This window comes from Halichoerus grypus, chromosome 3 (genome assembly GCF_964656455.1).
Source record: "Halichoerus grypus chromosome 3, mHalGry1.hap1.1, whole genome shotgun sequence".
Lineage (NCBI taxonomy): Eukaryota > Metazoa > Chordata > Mammalia > Carnivora > Phocidae > Halichoerus > Halichoerus grypus.
The window spans coordinates 60,209,892-60,231,097 of record NC_135714.1 but is presented as its reverse complement, the minus strand read 5'-3'; the positions used below and the strand labels follow the sequence as shown (position 1 = coordinate 60,231,097).

Genomic DNA, 21,206 nt, shown 5'->3' with positions numbered 1-21,206 from the left:
CCACCCCAAAACTGCTAGAACTCATACAGGAATTCAGTAAAGTGGCAGGATATAAAATCAATGCTCAGAAATCAGTGGCATTCCTGTACACCAACAAGACAGAAGAAAGAGAAATTAAGGAGTCGATCCCATTTACAATTGCACCCAAAACCATAAGATACCTAGGCATAAATCTAACCAAAGAGGCAAAGGATCTGTACTCAGAAAACTATAAAATACTCATGAAAGAAATTGAGGAAGACACGAAGAAATGGAAAAACGTTCCATGCTCATGGATTGGAAGAACAAATACTGTGAAGATATCAACGCTACCTAGAACAAGCTACACATTCAATGCAATCCCTATCAAAATACCATCCACTTTTTTCAAGGAAATGGAACAAATAATCCTAAAATTTGTATGGAACCAGAAAAGACCCCGAATAGCCAGGGGAATGTTGAAAAAGAAAAGCAAAGCTGGCGGCATCACAATTCCAGACTTCAAGGTCTATTACAAAGCTATAATCATCAAGACAGTATGGTACTGGCACAAAAACAGACACATAGATCAATGGAACAGAATAGAGAGCCCAGAAATGGACCCTCAACTCTATGGTCAACTCATCTTTGACAAAGCAGGAAAGAATGTCCAATAGAAAAAAGGCAGTCTCTTCAACAAATGGGTGTTGGGAAAATTGGACAGCCACATGCAGAAGACTGAAACCGGACCATTTCCTTACACCACACACAAAAATAGACTCAAAATGGTTGAAAGACCTAAATGTGAGACAGGAGTCCATCAAAATCCTAAAGGAGAACACAGGCAGCAACCTCTTCGACCTCAGCCGCAGCAACTTCTTCCTAGAAACATCACCAAAGGCAAGGGAAGCAAGGGCAAAAATGAACCATTGGGACTTCATCAAGATAAAAAGCTTTTGCACAGCAAAAGAAATAGTCAACAAAACCAAAAGACAACTGACAGAATGGGAGAAGATATTTGCAAATGACATATCAGATAAAGGGCTAGTATCCAAAACCTATAAAGAACTTCTTAAACTCAACACCCAAAGAACAAATGACCCAATCAAGAAATGGGCAGAAGACATGAACAGACATTTTTCCAAAGAAGACATCCAAATGGCCAACAGACACATGAAAAAGTGCTCAGCATCGCTCGGCATCAGGGAAATCCAAATCAAAACCTCAATGAGATACCACCTCACACCAGTCAGAATGGCTAAAATTAACAAGTCAGGAAATGACAGATGTTGGCGGGGATGTGGAGAAAAGGGAACCCTCCTACACTGTTGGTGGGAATGCAAGCTGGTGCACTCTGGAAAACAGTATGGAGGTTCTGCAAAAAGTTGAAAATAGAGCTACCATACACCCCAGCAATTGCACTACTGGGTATTTACCCCAAAGATACAAGTGTAGGGATCCGAGGGGGTATGTGCATCCCGATGTTAATAGCAGCAATGTCCACAATAGCCAAACTATGAAAGAGCCAAGATGTCCATTGACAGATGAATGGATAAAGAAGATGTGGTATATATATATATATATATATATATATATATATATATATATATACAATGGAATATTATGCAGCCATCAAAAGGAATGAAATCTTGCCATTTGCAATGACATGGATGGAACTGGAGGGTATTAGGCTGAGCGAAATAAGTCAATCAGAGAAAGCCATGTATCATATGACCTCACTGATATGAGGAATTCTTAATCTCAGGAAACAAACTGAGGGTTGCTGGAGTGGTGGGGGGTGGGAGGGATGGGGTGGCTGGGTGATAGACATTGGGGAGGGTATGTGCTATGGTGAGTGCCGTGTTGTGTAAGACTGATGAATCACAGACCTGTAACTCTGAAACAAATAATATATTATATGTTAAAAAAAAAAAAAGGAAGAAGATATCAGGAAGGGAAAAATGAAGGGGGAGAAATTGGAGGGGGAGACAAACCATGAGAGACTATGGACTCTGAGAAACAAAATGAGGGTTCTAGAGGGGAGGGGGGGTGGGGGATGGGTTAGCCTGGTGATGGGTATTAAAGAGGGCACATATTGAATGGAGCACTGGGTGTTATACGCAAACAATTAATCATGGAACACTACATCAAAAACTAATGATGATGATGTAATGTATGGTGATTAACATAACATAATAAAAAAAACCTCAGAGACAAAGTGAGAATTCTGAAGAGGATTCAAGAGAGAAGGGACTCCTCACATACAAAAGATCTTCAGTAAGATTAACAGCCAATTTCTCAACAGAAATGATGGAGGCCAGAAAGAATAGGATTACATATTTAAGATGCAGAAAGGAAAAAAAAAATCTGTCAACCAAAAATTCTGTATCTGGCAAAATTACCTTTTAAGAATGAAGAAGAAATGAAGACATTTCCAGATAAATAGAAGTTAAAGGAGTTTGATACCATTAGACTTGCCCTACAAGAAATGTTAAACAGAGTCCTTTAGGCTAAAATGAAAGGATACTAGACAGTAAACTGAAGCAGTATGAAGAAATACAGAAAAATGGTAAAAGTACACAGTGAAGAAGAAGAGAGAGGAGGAAAAGGAGAAGAAAGGATGGAGGGTGAAGGTGGAGGACGTGGAGGAACTGTCACTGCCTCAGCTATATTGCTGGTTAGAGAGCCCACATGGAGAAGTCTTCAGGGGCCAATTAATACCTGGGCTATACAGCTGGGGAAAGAGGCCACATGGAGGTGGCCTGTGATGCTATCTCACTCGTCCAGCACAGCCAAGCCTTCAGATGACTCCAGACCCAGCCACTATCTGATGGCAACTGGAGAAAAATCACTATTTAGCAAACTTTAATGGGAGAGTTAGATATTAATTTGGAGGTCAAGAAACTTAAATCCATAATTTAGCTATTGTTGATAATGCTGCTATAAACATTGGGGTTCATGTATCCCTTCGAATCCACATACTTGTATCCTTTGGTAAATACCTAGTAGTGCAATTGCTGGACCAAAGGATGATTCTATTTTTAACTTCTTAAGGAACCTCCATGCTGTCTTCCACAGTGTCTGCACAAGTTTGCAATCCCATCAAGAGTATAAGAGGGCTCCCCTTTCTCCGCATCCTCATCATCTGTTGTTTCCTGCGTTAATTTTAGCCATTCTGCCAGATGTGAGGTGATATCTCATTGAAGTTTTGACTTGTATTTCTCTGATGATGAGTGATATTTACCATCTTTTCATGTGTCTGCTAGCCATCTGTATGTCTTCTTTGGAAAAATGTCTATGTCTTCTGCCCATTTCTTAATGATTATTTGTTTTTGGGGTGTTGAGTTCAATAAGTTCTTTATAGATTTTGGATACTAATCTTTTATCAAATAAGTCATCTGCAAATATCTTCTCCCATTCTGAAGGTTGCCTTTTAGTTTTGTTGACAATAGCCAAATAATAGAAAGAGCCCAAATGTTCACTGACTAATGAATGGATAAAGTAATTATGGTATACATACATACATATATAAATAGTGGGATATTACTCAGCCATAAAAAAGAATGACATCTTGTTATTTGTAACAACGTGGATGGAGCTGGAGTGTATTATGCTAAGCAAAATAAGTCAGAGAAAGACAAATACCATATGATTTCACTCACATGTGGAATTTAAGAAACACAACAGATGAACATGGGGGAAAAAAGACAGGCAAACCACAGAACAAACTCTTAACTATACAGAACAAACTGAGGGTTTCTGGAAGGGAGGTGGGCAGGGGGATGGGTTAAATGGATGATGGGTATTAAGGAGGGCACTTGTAATGAGCACTGGGTATTATATATAAGTGATGAATCACTAAAATCTACTCCTGAAACTAATATTACACTACATGTTAACTGAATTTAGATAAAAACTTGGAAATAAAAAAAAGAAACTTAAATCCACTCTTTATACAGTATCAGACAATAATTTATAGTTTGAAATACTCAATTATAGAATACCTATAAACTACAGGGCACCTAGCTGGCTCAGTCAGCAGAGCATGCAGCTCTTGATCTCAGGGTTGTGAGTTCAAGCCCCATGCTGGGTGTGGAGCCTACAGAAAAGAGAAGAGAAGAGAAGAGAAGAGCGCCTGGGTGGCTCAGTCAATCATCTGCCTTCAGCTCAGGTCATGATCTCAGGGTCCTGGAATCAGGTTCTGCATCAGGCTCCCTGCTTGGCGCTTCCCTCTCTCTCCCTGCCTCTCTCCCTGCCTGTGTTCTCTCGCTCTGTCAAATAAATAAGTAAAATCTTTAAAAAAGAAAAGAAAGAAAAGGAAAAGAAAAGAAAATCTATACATTACAGAAATAAATAGAAATCAATATTATGTAAAAATGAAAAACTTCTAAACATTCAAGAGCAAAAAATTAAAATAAAAAGGCAATGAGCCTAATGATATTAAATATAGATGGGAATGTAGGGTCAATGAAACTATCATTCACTGCTGGTGGAAGCATAAACAGCATAAATTAAGTTGAATATACACACACTCTATGAACCAGCAATTCCACTCCTAATAATACACTAAGCAAAAACACACACATATATATATGCACCAAAAGATACGCACAACATGCGTAACAGCAACTTTCAGTTTAGCCCAAAAGGGGAAAAAAATCAAAATATCCATTAGCTGAATATATACTTTGTGGTAGGTCATACAACAGAATTCAACAGAGCAATTAAAATGAAACTCCTCCATCATGACATGGATGAATCTCAGAAACATTTAGTCTTAAGGACGAGACACTAAATAGGACATACATAATGCCATTTATATAGTTCAAAAATAGGCAAACTCATTTGTGATATATCTTTGGGGAAGAAGGGAATGATACCGTCATGCCACTGAGAGTGAAAATCCAGAGTCACCCATGATGCTGGTGCAGGTTTCTATATATATACATATTTTTCCCCTGTATATAGGTTGTATTAGCTACTAAGGCTGTCACACAAAATACCACAGACTGAGCAACTTTAGCAACAAATTTATTTTCTCACAATTCTGGAGACTAAAACTCCAAGATCAAGGAGTCAACAGAGTGGTTTCTTTGTGAGACCTCTCTCCTTGGCTTGTTGGTGGCCCTCTTCTCCCTGTGTCTTTACATGGTCTTCTCTGTACATTTCTGTGTCCTAACCGTTCTCATAAGGACATCAGTCATAATGGATTAGGGTCCACCCTAATGACTGCATTTTAACTCAGTTACCTCTTTAAAGACCCTGTCCCCAAATACAGTCACATTCTGAGGTACTGGTGGTTAGAACTTGAACATATCCATTTTGAGAGGACACAATTCAGCTTAGAACATGCAATATACTTCATTCAGAGGGGAGGGAGGTGGGGGGATGGGTGAACCCCGTGATGGGTATTAAGGAGGGCATGAATTGCATGGAGCACTGGGTGTTATATGCAAACAATGAATCATGGAACACTACATCAAAAACTAATGATGTACTGTATGGTGATTAACATAACATAAAAAAAAAGAACATGCAATATACTTCAATAAAAATTAAGAAAAGACAACAAAATTAAAGCAGATATTTCACCTGAAAATGGATTAAAGCTTCCTATTCAAAATATGCAAAGAACTGACATACATTTATAAAGTTAATACTCTGACTCCACTTGACAAGTGATCTTGAAAAGACAGAAGATGCAAATACTAAGACAAGACAAACTAAAAGGTCTATAAGAAACTGAAATAAACACTGATCTCAGGTGCCAAGTTTCACACATTAAATAAAAGTAAATACAAACGACAAAGGAATTGGGAAACTGGTACATCATATGGGGGCATTACAAAATTAATCTTTCTGGCAAGTAATCAGTCAAAATGTTATAGGAGATATAAAAATGTTTTTAACCCTTGTCTCTATACTTCCAAAAAAGGAAAATATCCCAAGAATGTAAAATCTTTGAAAAAATAAGAGGTTTTTTTGAATTAATAAAATAGAAACAACTCCAATAGAAACAACTCCAGTGCTCTGAGAATAGACTACAAATATAAAAAACCATTTTTAAAATATATAAACTATGTAAACATAATGAAATGTTTATGTAAAATAAGATTATTTAAAAATATTATTTAGTGACAAGGGTCAGATGTGGATATAGATGTACCTATGTGTTTGTGAATCTCCTCACCTCACTTCTTTGGTCAAAATTCTTGAAGGTTTGCTCACCGCATAGGGATTTACAAGGCCCTTCACCCTCTGGTTGCTGCTATATTCCTAGCCTCATTTCTCCCCACTCCAATTTTATCACTGTACCCTTCACCCTTACCACAGTTCTTACAGTTTCCAAATTTTGGCATCGTTTTTCTCATGCTTCCTGCGCAAAATGCCTCCCCATCCACCTTCTTCTAGTAATAAATTCCAAACAACTCTCCCTTCCAGACCTAATTCAACCAGAGCTGTGACTTTTTATGTACCTCTAATAACTGACTGCAATCCTTTATTATACCACTTCCTCTACAGTAATCACTAATTTAAATGCCACTTTCCCCCCACTAAACTGTGAGCTCTTTGAGGGCAGAGATTATTGTTCATATTTGTGTCCTTAGAGTCTAGAATTGTAATAAAAGCTTGGTAAATGAAATAAATGAATGATAAACAGTAAATTAAGGGTCTCAAGAACATGGACTTTTTTCTTGTAAAGTTACCTAGATAAGGAATTTTAATGTAAATCACTTTAAATAAATATGGGGTTTTAAACAAAAATATTTTCTCCCTCTTCAGGATAATTTTTCTTCAAATTAGGCAGCAGCTTCTTAATAACTATGGTAACATGTCATCAGACAATCACAGAGCAAAAATGTTGTTACTGCCAGCATTCAGCCACAGCTGTCCTTTATTTTTTTTTAATTTTTTGTTATGTTAATCACCATACATTACATCATTAGTTTTTGATGTAGTGTTCCATAATTCATTGTTTGTGTATAACACCCAGTGCTCCATGCAGAACGTGCCCTCTTTAATACCCATCACCAGGCTAACCCAACCTCCCACCCCCCTCCCCTCTAGAACCCTCAGTTTGTTTCTCAGAGTCCATCGTCTCTCATGGTTCATCTCCCCCTCCGATTTCCCCCCCTTCATTCTTCCCCTCCTGCTATCTTCTTCAATGATGTTCTAACATTTCCTCTCAGGATAGTTTATTAACAGATTTAACCTAGTCCTTCAGCTTTAGATAAAAAATATAAGCCAGGAGGCCTGATATAAGATCAGTAAAGGAAGAATTTGTTCCTTTCTCTTTGTTATCTGAGATGTGGACACAACTATGATCTGCCTGCAGACACCTTACCATATTTTGGAAGGAAGAAAGGACTCCCTGCATGGGGGGAAAAAAAGAGGAAAAAATAAAAATCAGAAGGCTAAGTAGGGGCTTCTGAGACTTTCAAGAAATAAACCCTTTTCAAGTCAGCATCCTTTAATACTAGCAATAGCTGCTGAGCGAAGGGGAAGTCCACCCTGTAAGAAATTCAAACAGGCCTGGGGATTTCATTTTGAAAGAAACTTCCCCTTTCACAAGTAAAAGGAAGACTTATCTTCACTGTGACAGAGTCTGTAAAACTGTACATAATTAAACAGACCACACTAATTCCATAACCAAAAAGGACGGAAGGGGGAAGTCCGGGAGCACACATGAAAACATAATCCTGTCTCTGCAAGGCTCTCTTGAGGGTTACATCAACATTTGGTTTCTTGGGGAATAGGAACTGTTGGAAGCAAAACAGGTTAAAACCATGTCCAAAGTGAAAATGAGAATTTATTGTTGATTCCAAAGTGCTGATAATCCTTGGCTCCTTTCCCAGGACTGTGAGAAATGCCTGCAATATCCTCTCGCTGGGTTTCTCTTTCTCCTAAAAGCCCTATCTGGCCATAAATGACACTTCGATGGGATTTTCTCCATCCTGCCCAGACAGGAAAATGTTTTTTCTCAGAGCTTTCAAGACAACTTCCAAAAGGCGGCCTGGGAAACAAGTGACTGCACCTCTGGGGTGCGGGGAGCGGCCCCAGCCTTCGTCTATTTCTACAGGTCACGCCAGCCCGCGCACGCTTCATATAGAATAGTCCCGGCCACTCAGCCGCGCCTCCAGACGAGCCCTCCCATTCAGTTTGTTAGCAGAGGAAAGTAGCCCCTTCTGTGTAATAAACAAGGTGGGCCTTCCGTGGCTCCTAACTGACCCCAGCACCTCTTTTCTCTTGTCCAAAAGGCCTTCTCCCAGTCACCACAAACTGCGGTGGAAGGACCCTCCGAAGCCTCTCCCGGCAGCCCCAGACCCGGTAACCAAGCGCTTCCGGCGTCAACCCAAGCCTCGTGCGGAAACTGCAAAACAGGCCCCGCTCCCGGCGTCGTCCCCCCACTCCCCCCCAAGAAACGCAGCCTCTGGGGGGCAGCAGGCTGTGGGCCAGACGGGGCAGAGAGGCGAGATCCCGAGGGGCACAGCCACTACCTTTCTCTCAATGTGCTCCTCTGGCCGAATCAGCACGAACAGCAGGAGAACCCAGAAGCGGCACCAGCGACGCGAGCTGTGCCTGTAGCCTCCCCACTGAAAGTTCTAGAAGCGGGCTAGCTGGGCATGCGCAGTGCGCGCATCTCAGCCCCCAGGGAGGTCAGCTGGTCCACCCCCCAGGTAGCGCTACGCACGCGCAGTGTCGAGGCGGGCCAAGAGCCTTGGTTCCCTCACGCTTTCCCTCAGTCCTGTGCGCTTGCGTGGGTCCTGGAAAGCCTTCCCTGTTCTTGTGGTGTAAGGAGATTGCACCATAGGATTGCAGGCAAAGGTAACGTTGCCTTCGATGTCAGCTCGCGGTGCTGCGAGAGCGTATGTGGGATCCTGACCGAGTCTGGGAGTCAGGAAAGTCTTCCCAGGGGAAATGCCAACCTGGATAGTAAGGTGGTTAGGATTACTAGTAGGGTAAGAAGGCAGAGCAGGCACAGCATTCCAGGCAGGGAAGCGCGTGAGCAAAAACTGCGGTGGGAAGGAGGCATGTGTCCCTTTGAGGAACAGAGGGAAGAAAGGGTGTTGGACCAGAGTTATGCAGGAAGAGCTTGGAAAGGTGGGCAAAGGCAGGCCGTGCTGGACCTTAGTATTTATTCTAAGAAAATTCCATCTCCCTTTCTTTGCTAGAAAGAATGATCTCAAGCTTTGTGGTACCTTGCAGTTGACTATGAATTGCTGCCTTTAATTTTAACAGCCTGTGGGGACAGTAATAGTTTTATCAGCAGAGGGAACTGAGGCTTGCAGAAGTATTTTGCACAGTCGTTAAGTAGCAAAGCTGGGACCTAAACCCAGCTCCACCCTATGCATGGCTGCAGTCATTACCAAAATTAAGCATAACCAAGCGAACAAGCTGTATCAAAGGTCACAACAGTTTTCGTTGAAGAGTATTCTGCATCGGCCCAAAAATGTGCACCATGTTTACAGAAAATGCTATTATGTTCCCCATTATTCTATAGCATTATCCTATATGCATTCTCAGTGGGGTGAGGAAGGAGAATGCTCTCAGGGGACAAAAACTGGTCCTTGGGGAGACTAAAAAATCTTAGATAATACACTGATTAGTGGCCTACTGAAGTTTAATCCTACAAAATCTTATTTATTAATATTTAATCATTCTCTTTAGGGAGAAATTTAATTTAATTTAGAATTCAATTTAATCTCATGGGAGTCAGTAACCAAAAAAAAAAAGTTAAGAAATGTTGTCCTGACTGGGAAGGGAATGTGCTATGATGGCAAGTGCTGTGAATTGTGTAAGACTGATGAATCACAGACCTGTACCCCTGAAACAAATAATACATTATATGTTAATTTAAAAAAATACATTTGCTGAAGGAAAAAAAGAAATGTCTTGAGCTCAAGTGTCCATCAATTGATGAATAAAGGAAATGAGGTGTATGTATACTATGGAATATTATTCGGCCATAAAAAAGAATGAAATGTTGCCATTTGCAAAACATGGATGGAACTAGAGAATATAATGCTAAACTAAATAAGCCAGAGCAAGATAAATACCATATGATTTCACTCATATGTGGAATTTAAACAACAAATGAGCAAAGGGAGAAAAAAGAGAGAGAGGCAAACTGAGAAACAGACTCAACTAGAGAGAACAAACTAATGATTACCAGAGGAAGATGGGTGAAGGATGGGTTGAATAGGTGATGGGGATTAAGGAGTGCACTTATGACGAGCCCCAGGTGATGTATGGAATAGTGGAATCACTATACTGTACGCCGGAAACTAATATCACACTGTATGTTAACTGGAATTTAAATTAAAACAAAACAAAAAAAAGAAATGTTGTTTCGCAATACTGAAACCTCCAAATCTTAGTGGATCAACCAGAATAAACATCACATTTCCTGACTTCCGATGCAGTTTGGTGTGGCCATGCGAATAAGTTTTGGACCACAGAAGGTGCTGCAAAGTGATGAGTGCAACTTCCAAGATAGGTCTAAAAATGAGGAACATGCCCTTTTTCTGCTTTCCCACCATCCTGTCCTTGGAAAGTGGTCATGGTGGCAAGCCCCCTTCAGCCATGTGCATGGAGACACCAACCTAGAGGTGGCAATAAAGCAAATGATAGAAGGAGCCTGTGAGATTTCCATGAAGCAGAACTACCGTATAGGCCTTAGTCTACCTGATTTTGTCAGGGAGAAATACACTTCTGTTTTAGTCACTTTTAATTTGGGTCTCCATTACATGTAACAGATCCCTTACTCCTTTTATATTTTATTATTGTGGTTTAAAAAAATACATAACTTCAAATTTACCATCTTAACCATTTTGAAGTGTACAGTTCAGTAGTGTTTAGTATATTCACACTGTTGTACAACAAATCTCAAAAACTTTTAAATCTTTTAACACTGAAACCCTATACCCACTAAAAATTAATTTCACCTCACTCTTTCCCCCCAGCCCTTTGCAACCACCTTCCCACTTTCAGTTTCTGAGATTTGACTGCAGATATTTCATATGAGTATTTGTCCCTTTGTGACTGACTTATTTCACTTAGCATAATATCCTCAAGGTTCTTCCATTTTGTAGCGTGTGAGAAGATTTCCTTTTTTAGGAGAACATAATCTGTGGCACCAGTGTGGCTCAGTCAGTTAAGCAGCTGCCTTCGGCTCAGGTCATGATCTCAGGGTCCTAGGATCAAGCCTTGTGTCAGGGTCTCTGCTCAGCAGGGAATCTGTTTCTCCCTCTCCCTTTGTGCTCATGCTTTCTCACTCTCACTCTCTCTCAAATAAATAAATAAAATCTTTTTAAAATGTTTTAAAAAATGGAACATAGGGCGCCTGGGTGGCTCAGTTGGTTAAGCAACTGCCTTCAGCTCAGGTCATGATCCTGGAGTCCCTGGATCGAGTCCCGCATCGGGCTCCCTGCTTGGCGAGGAGCCTGCTTCTCCCTCTAACCCTCCCCCCTCTCATGTACTCTTTCTCTCTCTCATTCTCGCTCTCTCAAATAAATAAATAAATCTTTAAAAAAAAAAGGAACATAATCTACTGCATGTATATATTACATTTTATTTATCCATTCAAATGTCAATGGACATTAGGGTTGCTGTGCCTCTTAACTATTCTGAATAATGTCAAATGAACATGTGTGTGCAAATATCTCTTCAAGATCCTGCTATGGAGGGGCACCTGGGTGGCTCAGATGGTTAAGCGTCTGCCTTCGGCTCAGGTCATGATCCCAGGGTCCTAGGATCCAGTCCCGCATCAGGCTCCCTGCTAGGCAGGGAGCCTGCTTCTCCCTCTGCCTCTGCCTTTCTCTCTCTCTGACTCTCATGAATAAATAAATAAAACATTTAAAAAAAAAAAAAGATCCTGCTATGGATTCCTTTGGACATATTCCTGGAAGTGGGATTGCTAGATCAAATGGTAATTCCATTTTTAATTTTTTAAGGAACCTCCATATTGTTTTCCATAATGGCTGCACCATTTTACATTCCCACCAACAGTGTACAAGAGTTCCAACTTCTCTACATCCTTTACAACACTTGTGGTTTTCTGGTTTTTTTGATAGTGGCATCCTGATGGGTATGAGGTGATATCTGCTGTGGTTTTGATTTGCATTTCCCTAATGATTAATGATGTTGAGCATTTTTTCATGTGTTTATGGGCCATTTGTAAATTTTGTTTAGAGCAATGTCTATTCAAGTCTTTGCCCACTTTTTAATCCAGTTATTTAGGGTTTTTGTTGTTGTGTCGTAGAAGTTCCTTTTATGTTTGGGATATTAACTCCTCATCAGATAGGCGATTTGAAATTATTTTCTTCCATTCTGTAAGTTCCTTTTTTACTGTCTATCATTTTCTTTGATCTATAAAAATTTCTAAGTTTGATATAGTCCCATTTGTCTTTTTTCAACTGATCCCTATGCTAACTAGTCTAACCACTTAAAAAATAATAATAAACTGTAGCAGCAATGATATAAAAAACAAAATGGGGGCTCCTGGGTGGCTCAGTCAGTTGAGCGTCTGCCTTTGGCTCGGGTCATGATCCCAGGGTTGTGGGATCAAGGCCCATGTCAGGCTCCCTGCTCAGTGGGGAGTCTGCTTCTCCCTCTCCCTCTGTCCCCAAACATGTGTGTGCATGCACTCTTTCTCTCTCTCTCAAATAAAAAAATAAAATCTTTTAAAAAAATGAGCTTACAGTAGAAAATGACCTGGTCTCTGAGGAAATTAAGATGCTGATTGTTTAAGATTGTTGGGTAGACAATAGAGAAAAAATAATTGTAACTATATATTATACAGAAGGATATTTTGTAAATAGTAAGAAAATTGGAAAAAATGTATTATTTATCTGGACTTTAGTATTTTCCATCCGGAAACAACATCTCCAACCCTTATTGTATAATATTATATTCATTATATAACCTATTCTTCACCCAGGTGAGTAGCTGTGAGTGTGCTAAAGGCTGCCAATGATGCTGGTTTCACATCCTTACTATAAACTACCCATTTATATGAAATGGAAATAAAACATGCAGAAATTCCCTTGGATCTGAGAGTAGGGTTTCCCCCAGCACAGTTAGGTTTGTGGTCAGTTTAGCAAAGTCAGCTAACAACACCAGCCAGTCAGAGTTTAGGAGGGAAATGGATTTCCCAAATAAATATGATTCCCAAGAGCATGTTCTCTAAAGAAATCTTCAGGCGTGAAATCCAATACAGGAGTGATTCAGTAGAACTCCATTCTACCACTATGAAGAAAGGTGGTGTTCCTCTTTTGTTGAGTATCATCTTCCTGACTCTGATTGGAGGTCAAGGTAAGGGGTTCTGAGTTATATTAGGTTAGTAAAGTCAGAAATGTGAATTGCTATAAAAGTCTCTTGATTTGCCCAACAAAGTTGATTGCATGCATCAGAAAGTGATAGGAGTCATTCATAAAAGCTTCTCAGTGATGTAGTTCATATCCAAGACCTACTAAGCCAAACGTAAATCTTCTAAGTCTAAGTATGTGAATTCCTGGCATGTAGTAAGTGTTCAGTAAATGTTTGCTGAACTGAGTGGTAATGAGATCAAAGAGTTTGTCTCTTAAATTATTTTTGTAACCCTGATATTGTTTCTTGATAAGTATGTCTGTGGTTAACCAATTAAGGGTCCAATAATCAGAGAGATCCCAAATCTGTTTTGTAACCACCTTTGGGCAAATTAATGAACTTTTCTAGATTTCAGTTTCCTCAGCTGTAAAATGGAGACTTTATAGTTACGTTTTTTCTACCAATCACACAATGTGTGGCATATAGTAAGCACTGAATAAATATATGTTGAACGAATTAAAGAATTAAGGAATGAAGATAGTGTATTTCAAAGAGGTTTTAAGAGTTTGAAGTACTATCGAAAAACAAGGCAGTGGGGAGGATGAGGTTGGTGGTTGTAATTGGTTATTATAAGTAGAGCTTTCTGTCCAAACCAACACCAACTCCATTCCACTAAGGCCAGATAATAAATGGCTTTAGGAGTTGCTTAAGAAATTGTGGCCCACATTGCACACATAAATCGGTGTCTGTGTGTCTGACCTGTGACAGGCATTTATTAAATACTGTGAAAATCTCCTTTCCTACGATTGTAAGATATGGTAGTTAAGAGCAATGCATTTGGACTCAAAAAAACCTGAGCTGAAACCGTGCACCTGCCCCCTAAATGCTGAATGACTTTGTTCTTTATATAACTTCTTTGAACCTTAGCTTCTTTATCTGTAAAATGGAGATAATACCTCTTTCAAAAGTTTGTGGTAATGATTAACAGTGTAGGTTCACAAATTTTTTCAGGAGCTTTTCTGGTGTAATCTAAAACTGGCCCTTTTACTCACAGGGCAGGGAGAGACCAAAAAAAGAGACAGGCAACTCCAGGTTGGTAGGTGGCAGTTTTAATAATAGCAAAGGAAACTTACATATGGACTTGTCTTGAGCAGCAGCAAAACAAATGGATCCCCATTTCGGGGGGATCTCCTGCCCACCAAATCTTAAAGACTTATAAAGAGGCCCTAACTGGCCTTAGTCATGTATTCAGGGTGGGTATTTTCAACATCATGTCACCATCTCAAGGCTATGTCCTAGGAGCAGCATCTGGGAGCCAGAAAGGCAAGTGGAACCCACACTGTAAGGACAGGGGAGAGGAAGAGAAGTCTTCAAGGGCCCAGGTCCAGCTCACAGGTCAATTGGTGGTAACTTTATTTTTTTTATCACCTTCCCCAACAAACATACTCAGTAAATGACAGTAATAATCATGACTAAGTCAAATGTATCATTTTGACGGATCACCTAAATTGAGACATTGCCTTAAATCAATGTTTTTTCTTTTTCTTTCCCTTTTTCTCTACCCTTTTTCTTTCCCTTAGGAACCCCAACAATGAGGAATAGACGCTGTTCCTGCATCACCACCAGCCAAAGAACAATCCAGTCAAAATTCTTAAAGGACCTTAAACAATTTGCCCCAAGCTCTTATTGTGAGAAAACTGAAATCATGTAAGTAAAAACTCATCCAACACGCATGCACCATATTGGCAGGAACATTAAATTTATGTGTGATATTACCCTTAGGACCCTTGCCCGTATAGACACTTAAAATTCAGATGGTTGCCCCTCCATAAATGTGGTCTACTTTTTTTCTTCTACACAACAAGGAATTTCTGGTAGACATTAAAACCAAGGATAATATATCACCAAGCATGTAGAAAATATTTAATGCAGGTAACTCAAAAGAAGAAAATAAAAATCATTTATACTTCTACCACCAGTGACAAATACTGGTCACCCCTTGGCCTATAGTCTTCCAAATCTCCCTCGTTTGCATTTATGTACATATATAGATTATATATATATATATATATAGTATATATATATACACATATGTAATGTATATAAACATAAAAAGAAAATTATATGTTACGTACTCTTTTATAGTCTGCTTTTTCATTAACACTATATCATGAACATTTCCCCATGTCAATAAATCTTCTGTAATATCATTTTTTCTAATAATGTCATTCCTAATGGCCAAATTATATTCCGTCATATGGGTGTACCATAATCTATATGAGCAATGCCTAAATGTAGATTATTTCCAATTTTTTGCTATTGAAATCAAACTGTAACTATGACAGTATTGTGTCTTTAATAATAACTTTCATGGGGTGTTATATGGAAGTGTTGAATTACTACATGGTATACCTGAAACTAATATTACACTGTATGTTAACTGGAATTTAAATAAAAGCTTAAAAATAATAACCTTTTTAAAGATTAGAATTGCTAGTTTCAATCTTTTGAAATCTAAATTAAGGCTATCTATAGAATGGCTATTCTTACTCTCAGATTATACAGAAAAATTAAAGAAAAAATTTTTTAATTATTCCTGGACAGTCTGCTATAAGTAATTTAAAATAGTCAACCAGTCTGTTAATCATGTCTTAAAAAAATTTTTATGTTTTAAGGAATTTCATTAGAAAGTTTAGCAGAGGGGCGCCTGGGTGGCTCAGTCGTTAAACGTCTGCCTTCAGCTCAGGTCATGATCCCAGGGTCCTGGGATCGAGTCCCGCATCAGGCTCCCTGCTCTGCAGGAAGCCTGCTTCTCCCTCTCCCACTCCCCCTGCTTGTGTTCCCTCCCTCGCTGTGTCTCTCTGTCAAATAAATAAATCTTAAAAAAAAAAAAAAAGTTTAGCAGACCTCATGCTGATTTTCATATTTTCTGGAAAAAAAATAGCTATATTGACAACTTCTCTATTTTGATTCTTCACTTAAACATAAATGGCTATTTTCACCACAGCAGAACTAATATTATCTTTAGCTATAAGCTTCTCTCATTGCATGTACCTATTGGATTTTTAATTTTTTTATAATAATAAATATTACTTTAATTATTTTAGTCTTAGAAATGTCTTAGAAATGTAATAATCAGGGACTAATGAGATAAAAATCTCATGTAGCCTTCCAGTGGAATATTATGTAGCCATTAAATGTGTATTTTCAGGGCGCCTGGGGTGGCTCAGTTGGTTAAGCGACTGCCTTCGGCTCAGGTCATGATCCCAGGGTCCTGGGATCGAGCCCCACATCGGGCTCCCTGCTCCTCAGGGAGCCTGCTTCTCCCGGAGCCTGCTCTCCCTCTCCCCTGCCTGCCGCTCCCCCTGCTTGTGGTCTCTCTCTCTCTGTCAAATAAATAAAATCTTTAAAAAAAATTTTTTAAAAATGTGTATTTTCAAAGAATATTTAATGACATTGGAAATGCTCATGTGATAATGTTTTTTTTAATTTAAATAATTTAGGGTTGTGTGTTCTAGAAATTTATCTAAGTCCCCTCACTCACTAATAAGACAAAAAGGCAGGAAGGAAGACTGGAAGTCTCAGATGCTTATTGTGATGACACAAATACATTCTAATTGGGGGATTAAATTCTGGGGGTAAGATGAGGCATTGCAAGTATTGAAAGTAAAAAAAAAAAAAAATCTCGTGCTATTTCCTTGGCAGTGCAACAATGAAGAATGGGGATCAAACATGTCTAAACCCAGATTCAACAGATGTGAAAGAATTGATTCAAGAGTGGGAAAAACAGGTCAGTGACCAGGACAAACAAAATTTTCTTTCTTTTAGAAATTAACTTTCGAAGACAAAGAATCTATGTAGTTTCTTTAAGGATACATTTTTTTTTAATATTATTGTGCTCCTACTTTGTTGCTAGAATAATGTCATCACCATGAAGTATAATTGTATTTCTGCATATAGTATCACTTGTCTATATCCCCCACTAGAAGTGTTTTCCATGGGGAGAGGGAGCTTACTTTTCTTATTCAATAAAATATATATGTATTGAATTGAAAGGAAGACACTGAAGATGGAAAGGTAATAAGCTATGGTCCCTTCCTACTGTAGCAGATGTGCTAACAATCATAGTACAATGTGAGAAATATAAAGATATGTACCAGAATCTGGAAGATCATAGAAGGAGTAATCCTTTTCCTTGCCAGAAGGAGGGGCAGGGAGAAAGTGTTAAGGAAGACTTTTCATATGATTAGGGTCTTGAAGGATAAGTATTTCACCAAGAGAGTAAGGACAGCACGAAAAAGAAGCATGGCATCATGAGAGCTTGCTCTGTTCAGGGAGCCTCAAGTAATGTGGCTGGAGTTTGTGAGAAGGGAGTGAAGAGACTGAGGTAGAAAAGTAGCCCAGGACAAAGCCAGGAGCTTGGCTTCTGGAGTCTGATGATCTAGTGGTTCTGCCACATATAGCAGCCATTGGGCAAGCCACCTTCTTTGGGCAAGCCACCTTCTCCAAGCCCCAATCTCCTCCTCTGTAAAAAGTGGGATGATAATAGTACTAGCCTCAGAAGGTTGTAGTTTGGACAAGCAGAGTTGAAGTAAGGGCAGTAATAAGCCAGGAGAATAGACAAAAGAAGACCATTAGGAGGCTAATGGCCTCCTCCTCAAAGTCAGTAAAGTAGAGAGAATCAAAAGGAGCCCCTTTGAGAGGGAGGCAACTTTAAACCATTTTTGAAGATTAAAAAAAAAAAACACACACAGTCTGGAGAGTCCAAATATAATATAAGGAAGGAAAAATGGTAAGATAAAGGAACATTACTCTTGTTTTCCTTCTCCTCACAGGTCAGCCAAAAGAAAAAGCAGAAGAAAGGGAAAAGATATCAAAAAAGCAAGAAAGTTTTAAAAGTTAAAAAATCTCGACATCCTCATCAAAAGAAGACCACATAAGCAACCACTTTACCAACAAGTGCTTTGTGTTAACAAGGTTCTTTTTAATTATACTGAAATAATTCCAAAAGGGGATGGCATCTTAATACATAAGCTTTTTTTTTTTTGACTAGAGAAGTTTAAGCATTGTTGTGAAATTGTAATTAAAGCTAGAAAGTTGCTTTTAAAATCCAAATGCTAAGAATTGTTAAAAGCTATAGTTTGACTTTCTTCTTCCACCTCTAACCAACTGAATTTCATCATGCTGGAGACCACAATCCTAACACCCACATCTGACAAATGCTCACACGATCACATCCTGTACACAGTCACATTCCACACACAACAGCTGGCTGGAAGAGCAGTCCTGTACTTCCCAGGCCACAAATTCAAGCCTCCAGAGAATATTCTGAGGCATGTGTCAGCAAGCCCCAGCCTGTCCACATGCTAGGAAGCCAAGCAGTTTGGAATCGAGCTGGACCTCACCAAGCTGCCATGGCCATCCAGCATCTGTATTCGAATCTGCCTACAGACCTCACAGTGTATCTGAGAGACCCATGCTGGTTGTTTCTGGGGACCACCATTGAAGAACACTAGCACTTGGCTTTCAGAACCTTATATCCAGCTTTTGAGGACATGGGACTCCCATCTTGCCTCTCCAGGCTCACCATTGTATTTCTTACTGTTCCTTTGCTTCCATCAAGCCTGTTCTTCACTGTCTCTGCTACACAGGTCATGTCCTCATTCACCTGGGTCCGTCCACTCTTCTTCACTCTTTCCCCAGTACTCCACAGGAATGCCTTCTTCTCCCAATTCATCCTAGTTTAACCCAGTCTTTGGCTCAGTTTAATCCTGTCTCTTAAATAAAACCTTCTGGACATTTGAATTATCTTAAAACTCCAGTTTCACTTGTGTTCTGTATCACACAGGTGAGCACTTAACGGTTTTCTAATACTTTTTTTGCATGCTTATTCTATTTCTCCAATCAGATTGTCAGCTTCTTGAGGGCAGGGGGCCACAGTTTATTTCCTTGAATCTGTCACCAGGCCTAGTAGACTGTGAACTAGGTTTTGAATAATTTCTCAGTTGCAGTTTTTACAGGTAGGAGGGCAACCAGACCCTCTCCTCAGAACAGGAATTGGCTATATTGACTACGCCATATTGTCTAACCCCTGGTAACCTCTTTTACTCATTATCTTCAGGCCATTGTCAGTACAGGAATAAGAGGTGATGCAACATTCTTGCCTTACGACAAGATGTTAACTTAGCCTCTCCAACAAATAGGAAGAAAATGTTTAAAACTCCGGATATTCTGAACTGTTTTCATAAAATAGTGCAGGATACCTAGAATCATAGAATCTTACAGTAGGAAGGAGCTTTATTGTCCAACCTTTCCCCACCCAGTACAAAAATTCCTTCATTACCATTTCTGTCAAGCCTCAGTTTTCTATGTCTGGCAAGAAAGCCACCAAGTGCCTTTTGAAAACTCATTGTAGGTAAATATAAATTTCATTGTCCATTTAACCTGTTTCAGTTTGTGAAGTATTGTGATTATCAATTACCACACCACGTCTCACGAGGAAGTGTGGGTATTAAGATACCAAGAGCTGGAGGGAGCAGCAAATCCTGTTAGTGGAGACGTGGCTGGTGCCCAGTTAGCTTCAACAGGGCTTGGAAACCCTCTTGAAGAGGAGGCTCGTGAATTGTGTAGGAAAGAACATCTTTGGCCAGAATTTAAACTTACACCTACTTTGTTAGATTTTGTCACTTCTTACACTGCAGGTGATTTTTAATGCTGCCTAGAGGTGATCCCATCCAAACAGCATCTTGTCTAATCATGAAACTCTTTAGCTCCTTCAATATGTAACCCCTGAAAACTCCAAACATTCCATAGTTTGAGAGTCTGTGACCCAGTTACCATGTGTCTCACAGGTGAAGTGAATAGTGCATAACAAATAACCAGAGACCACATCTTTGACTAAGTACCTATGACACATATGACATGATAATCATTCATTACTTATATATACATGTATACTCTCTAAGCAATAATTAAGTTCAAAGCAGTTTTTGCATATATAACTTGTACTTTCAAATATTTTCTTTACTAAAAGACAATAGTATCAATAAATAGACCATTGATCAGAAAACAAATACTGATGTTTTAGTGTCTTGAATATGTACCTCAACTATTACATGTTTAACAGTAATTCTTACATGTCCTTATTCACTTTCTTCCATGTGAGATAGGGTATAATTAAGAGAAAGACATATTTTTATTTATTTATTTATTTATTTATTTATTTATTTATTCATTTATTTATTTTTTTAAGATTTTATTCATTTATTTGAGACAGAGAGAGCACAAGCAGGGAGGAGGGTCAGAGGGAGAGGGAGAAGCAGACTCCCCACTGAGCGGGGAGCCTGATGTGGGGCTCGATCCCAGGACCCTGGGATAATGACCTGAGCTGAAGGCAGCTGCTTAACCGACTGACACCCAGGTGCCCATGGAAGCCCTATAAAGAGCTCTTTGGGAACAGAAGAAAAACTTGAATTGAAAATATGACAACAATGAAGAGTTATATAGAATGCAATTTATTTCCTAATCCTGAAAGATAATGCTATTCCAATGAGATATATACCCAGGAAACAAAAGATGCCCTCTTTTCCATATTCTGGAAGTATATATATTTATTTTTTTTAAAGATTGTTTATTTATTTATTTGACAGAGAGACAGAGAGAGAGCACAAGCAGGTAGAGTGGGAGAGGGAGAAGCAGGCTCTCTGCTGAGCAGGGGGCCTAACGTGGGGCTCAATCCCAGGACCCTGGGATCCTGACCTGAGCCAAAGGCAGACGCTCAACCACTGAGCCATTCAGGTGCCCCGAAAGTACATATATATTTAAATATTATAAAGCCTCAAGTAGTTTTAGTGGAGATCTAAACATAGGATAAGTTCTTTAAGGGTCCAGGAAACTAAGTTGGAGATATTATGCAGTGTGGACTAAGAAGGTTGAAAATG

At 39.3% G+C, this 21,206-nt stretch overlaps 2 protein-coding genes across 2 annotated transcripts in view; one reads left to right on the top strand and one right to left on the bottom strand.

Moving 5' to 3' along the window:
- Positions 1–8,594, bottom strand: part of ART3 (ADP-ribosyltransferase 3 (inactive)) — a 154,588-nt gene extending 145,994 nt beyond the window's left edge. The window contains exon 1 of the mRNA XM_078068785.1: positions 8,457–8,594. The gene's annotated coding sequence lies outside the window, so the exon portion shown is untranslated. The remainder of the gene's footprint in view (positions 1–8,456) is intronic.
- A 4,568-nt stretch (positions 8,595–13,162) lies between these two features.
- On the top strand, positions 13,163–20,339 carry CXCL9 (C-X-C motif chemokine ligand 9). Its single transcript, XM_036072603.2, has 4 exons — positions 13,163–13,272; positions 14,847–14,973; positions 16,972–17,056; positions 18,102–20,339. The coding sequence occupies exons 1-4, from the start codon at positions 13,209–13,211 to the stop codon at positions 18,204–18,206; spliced, it is 381 nt and encodes a 126-aa protein (XP_035928496.2). The 5' UTR covers positions 13,163–13,208; the 3' UTR covers positions 18,207–20,339.
- Positions 20,340–21,206: the final 867 nt, after the last annotated feature.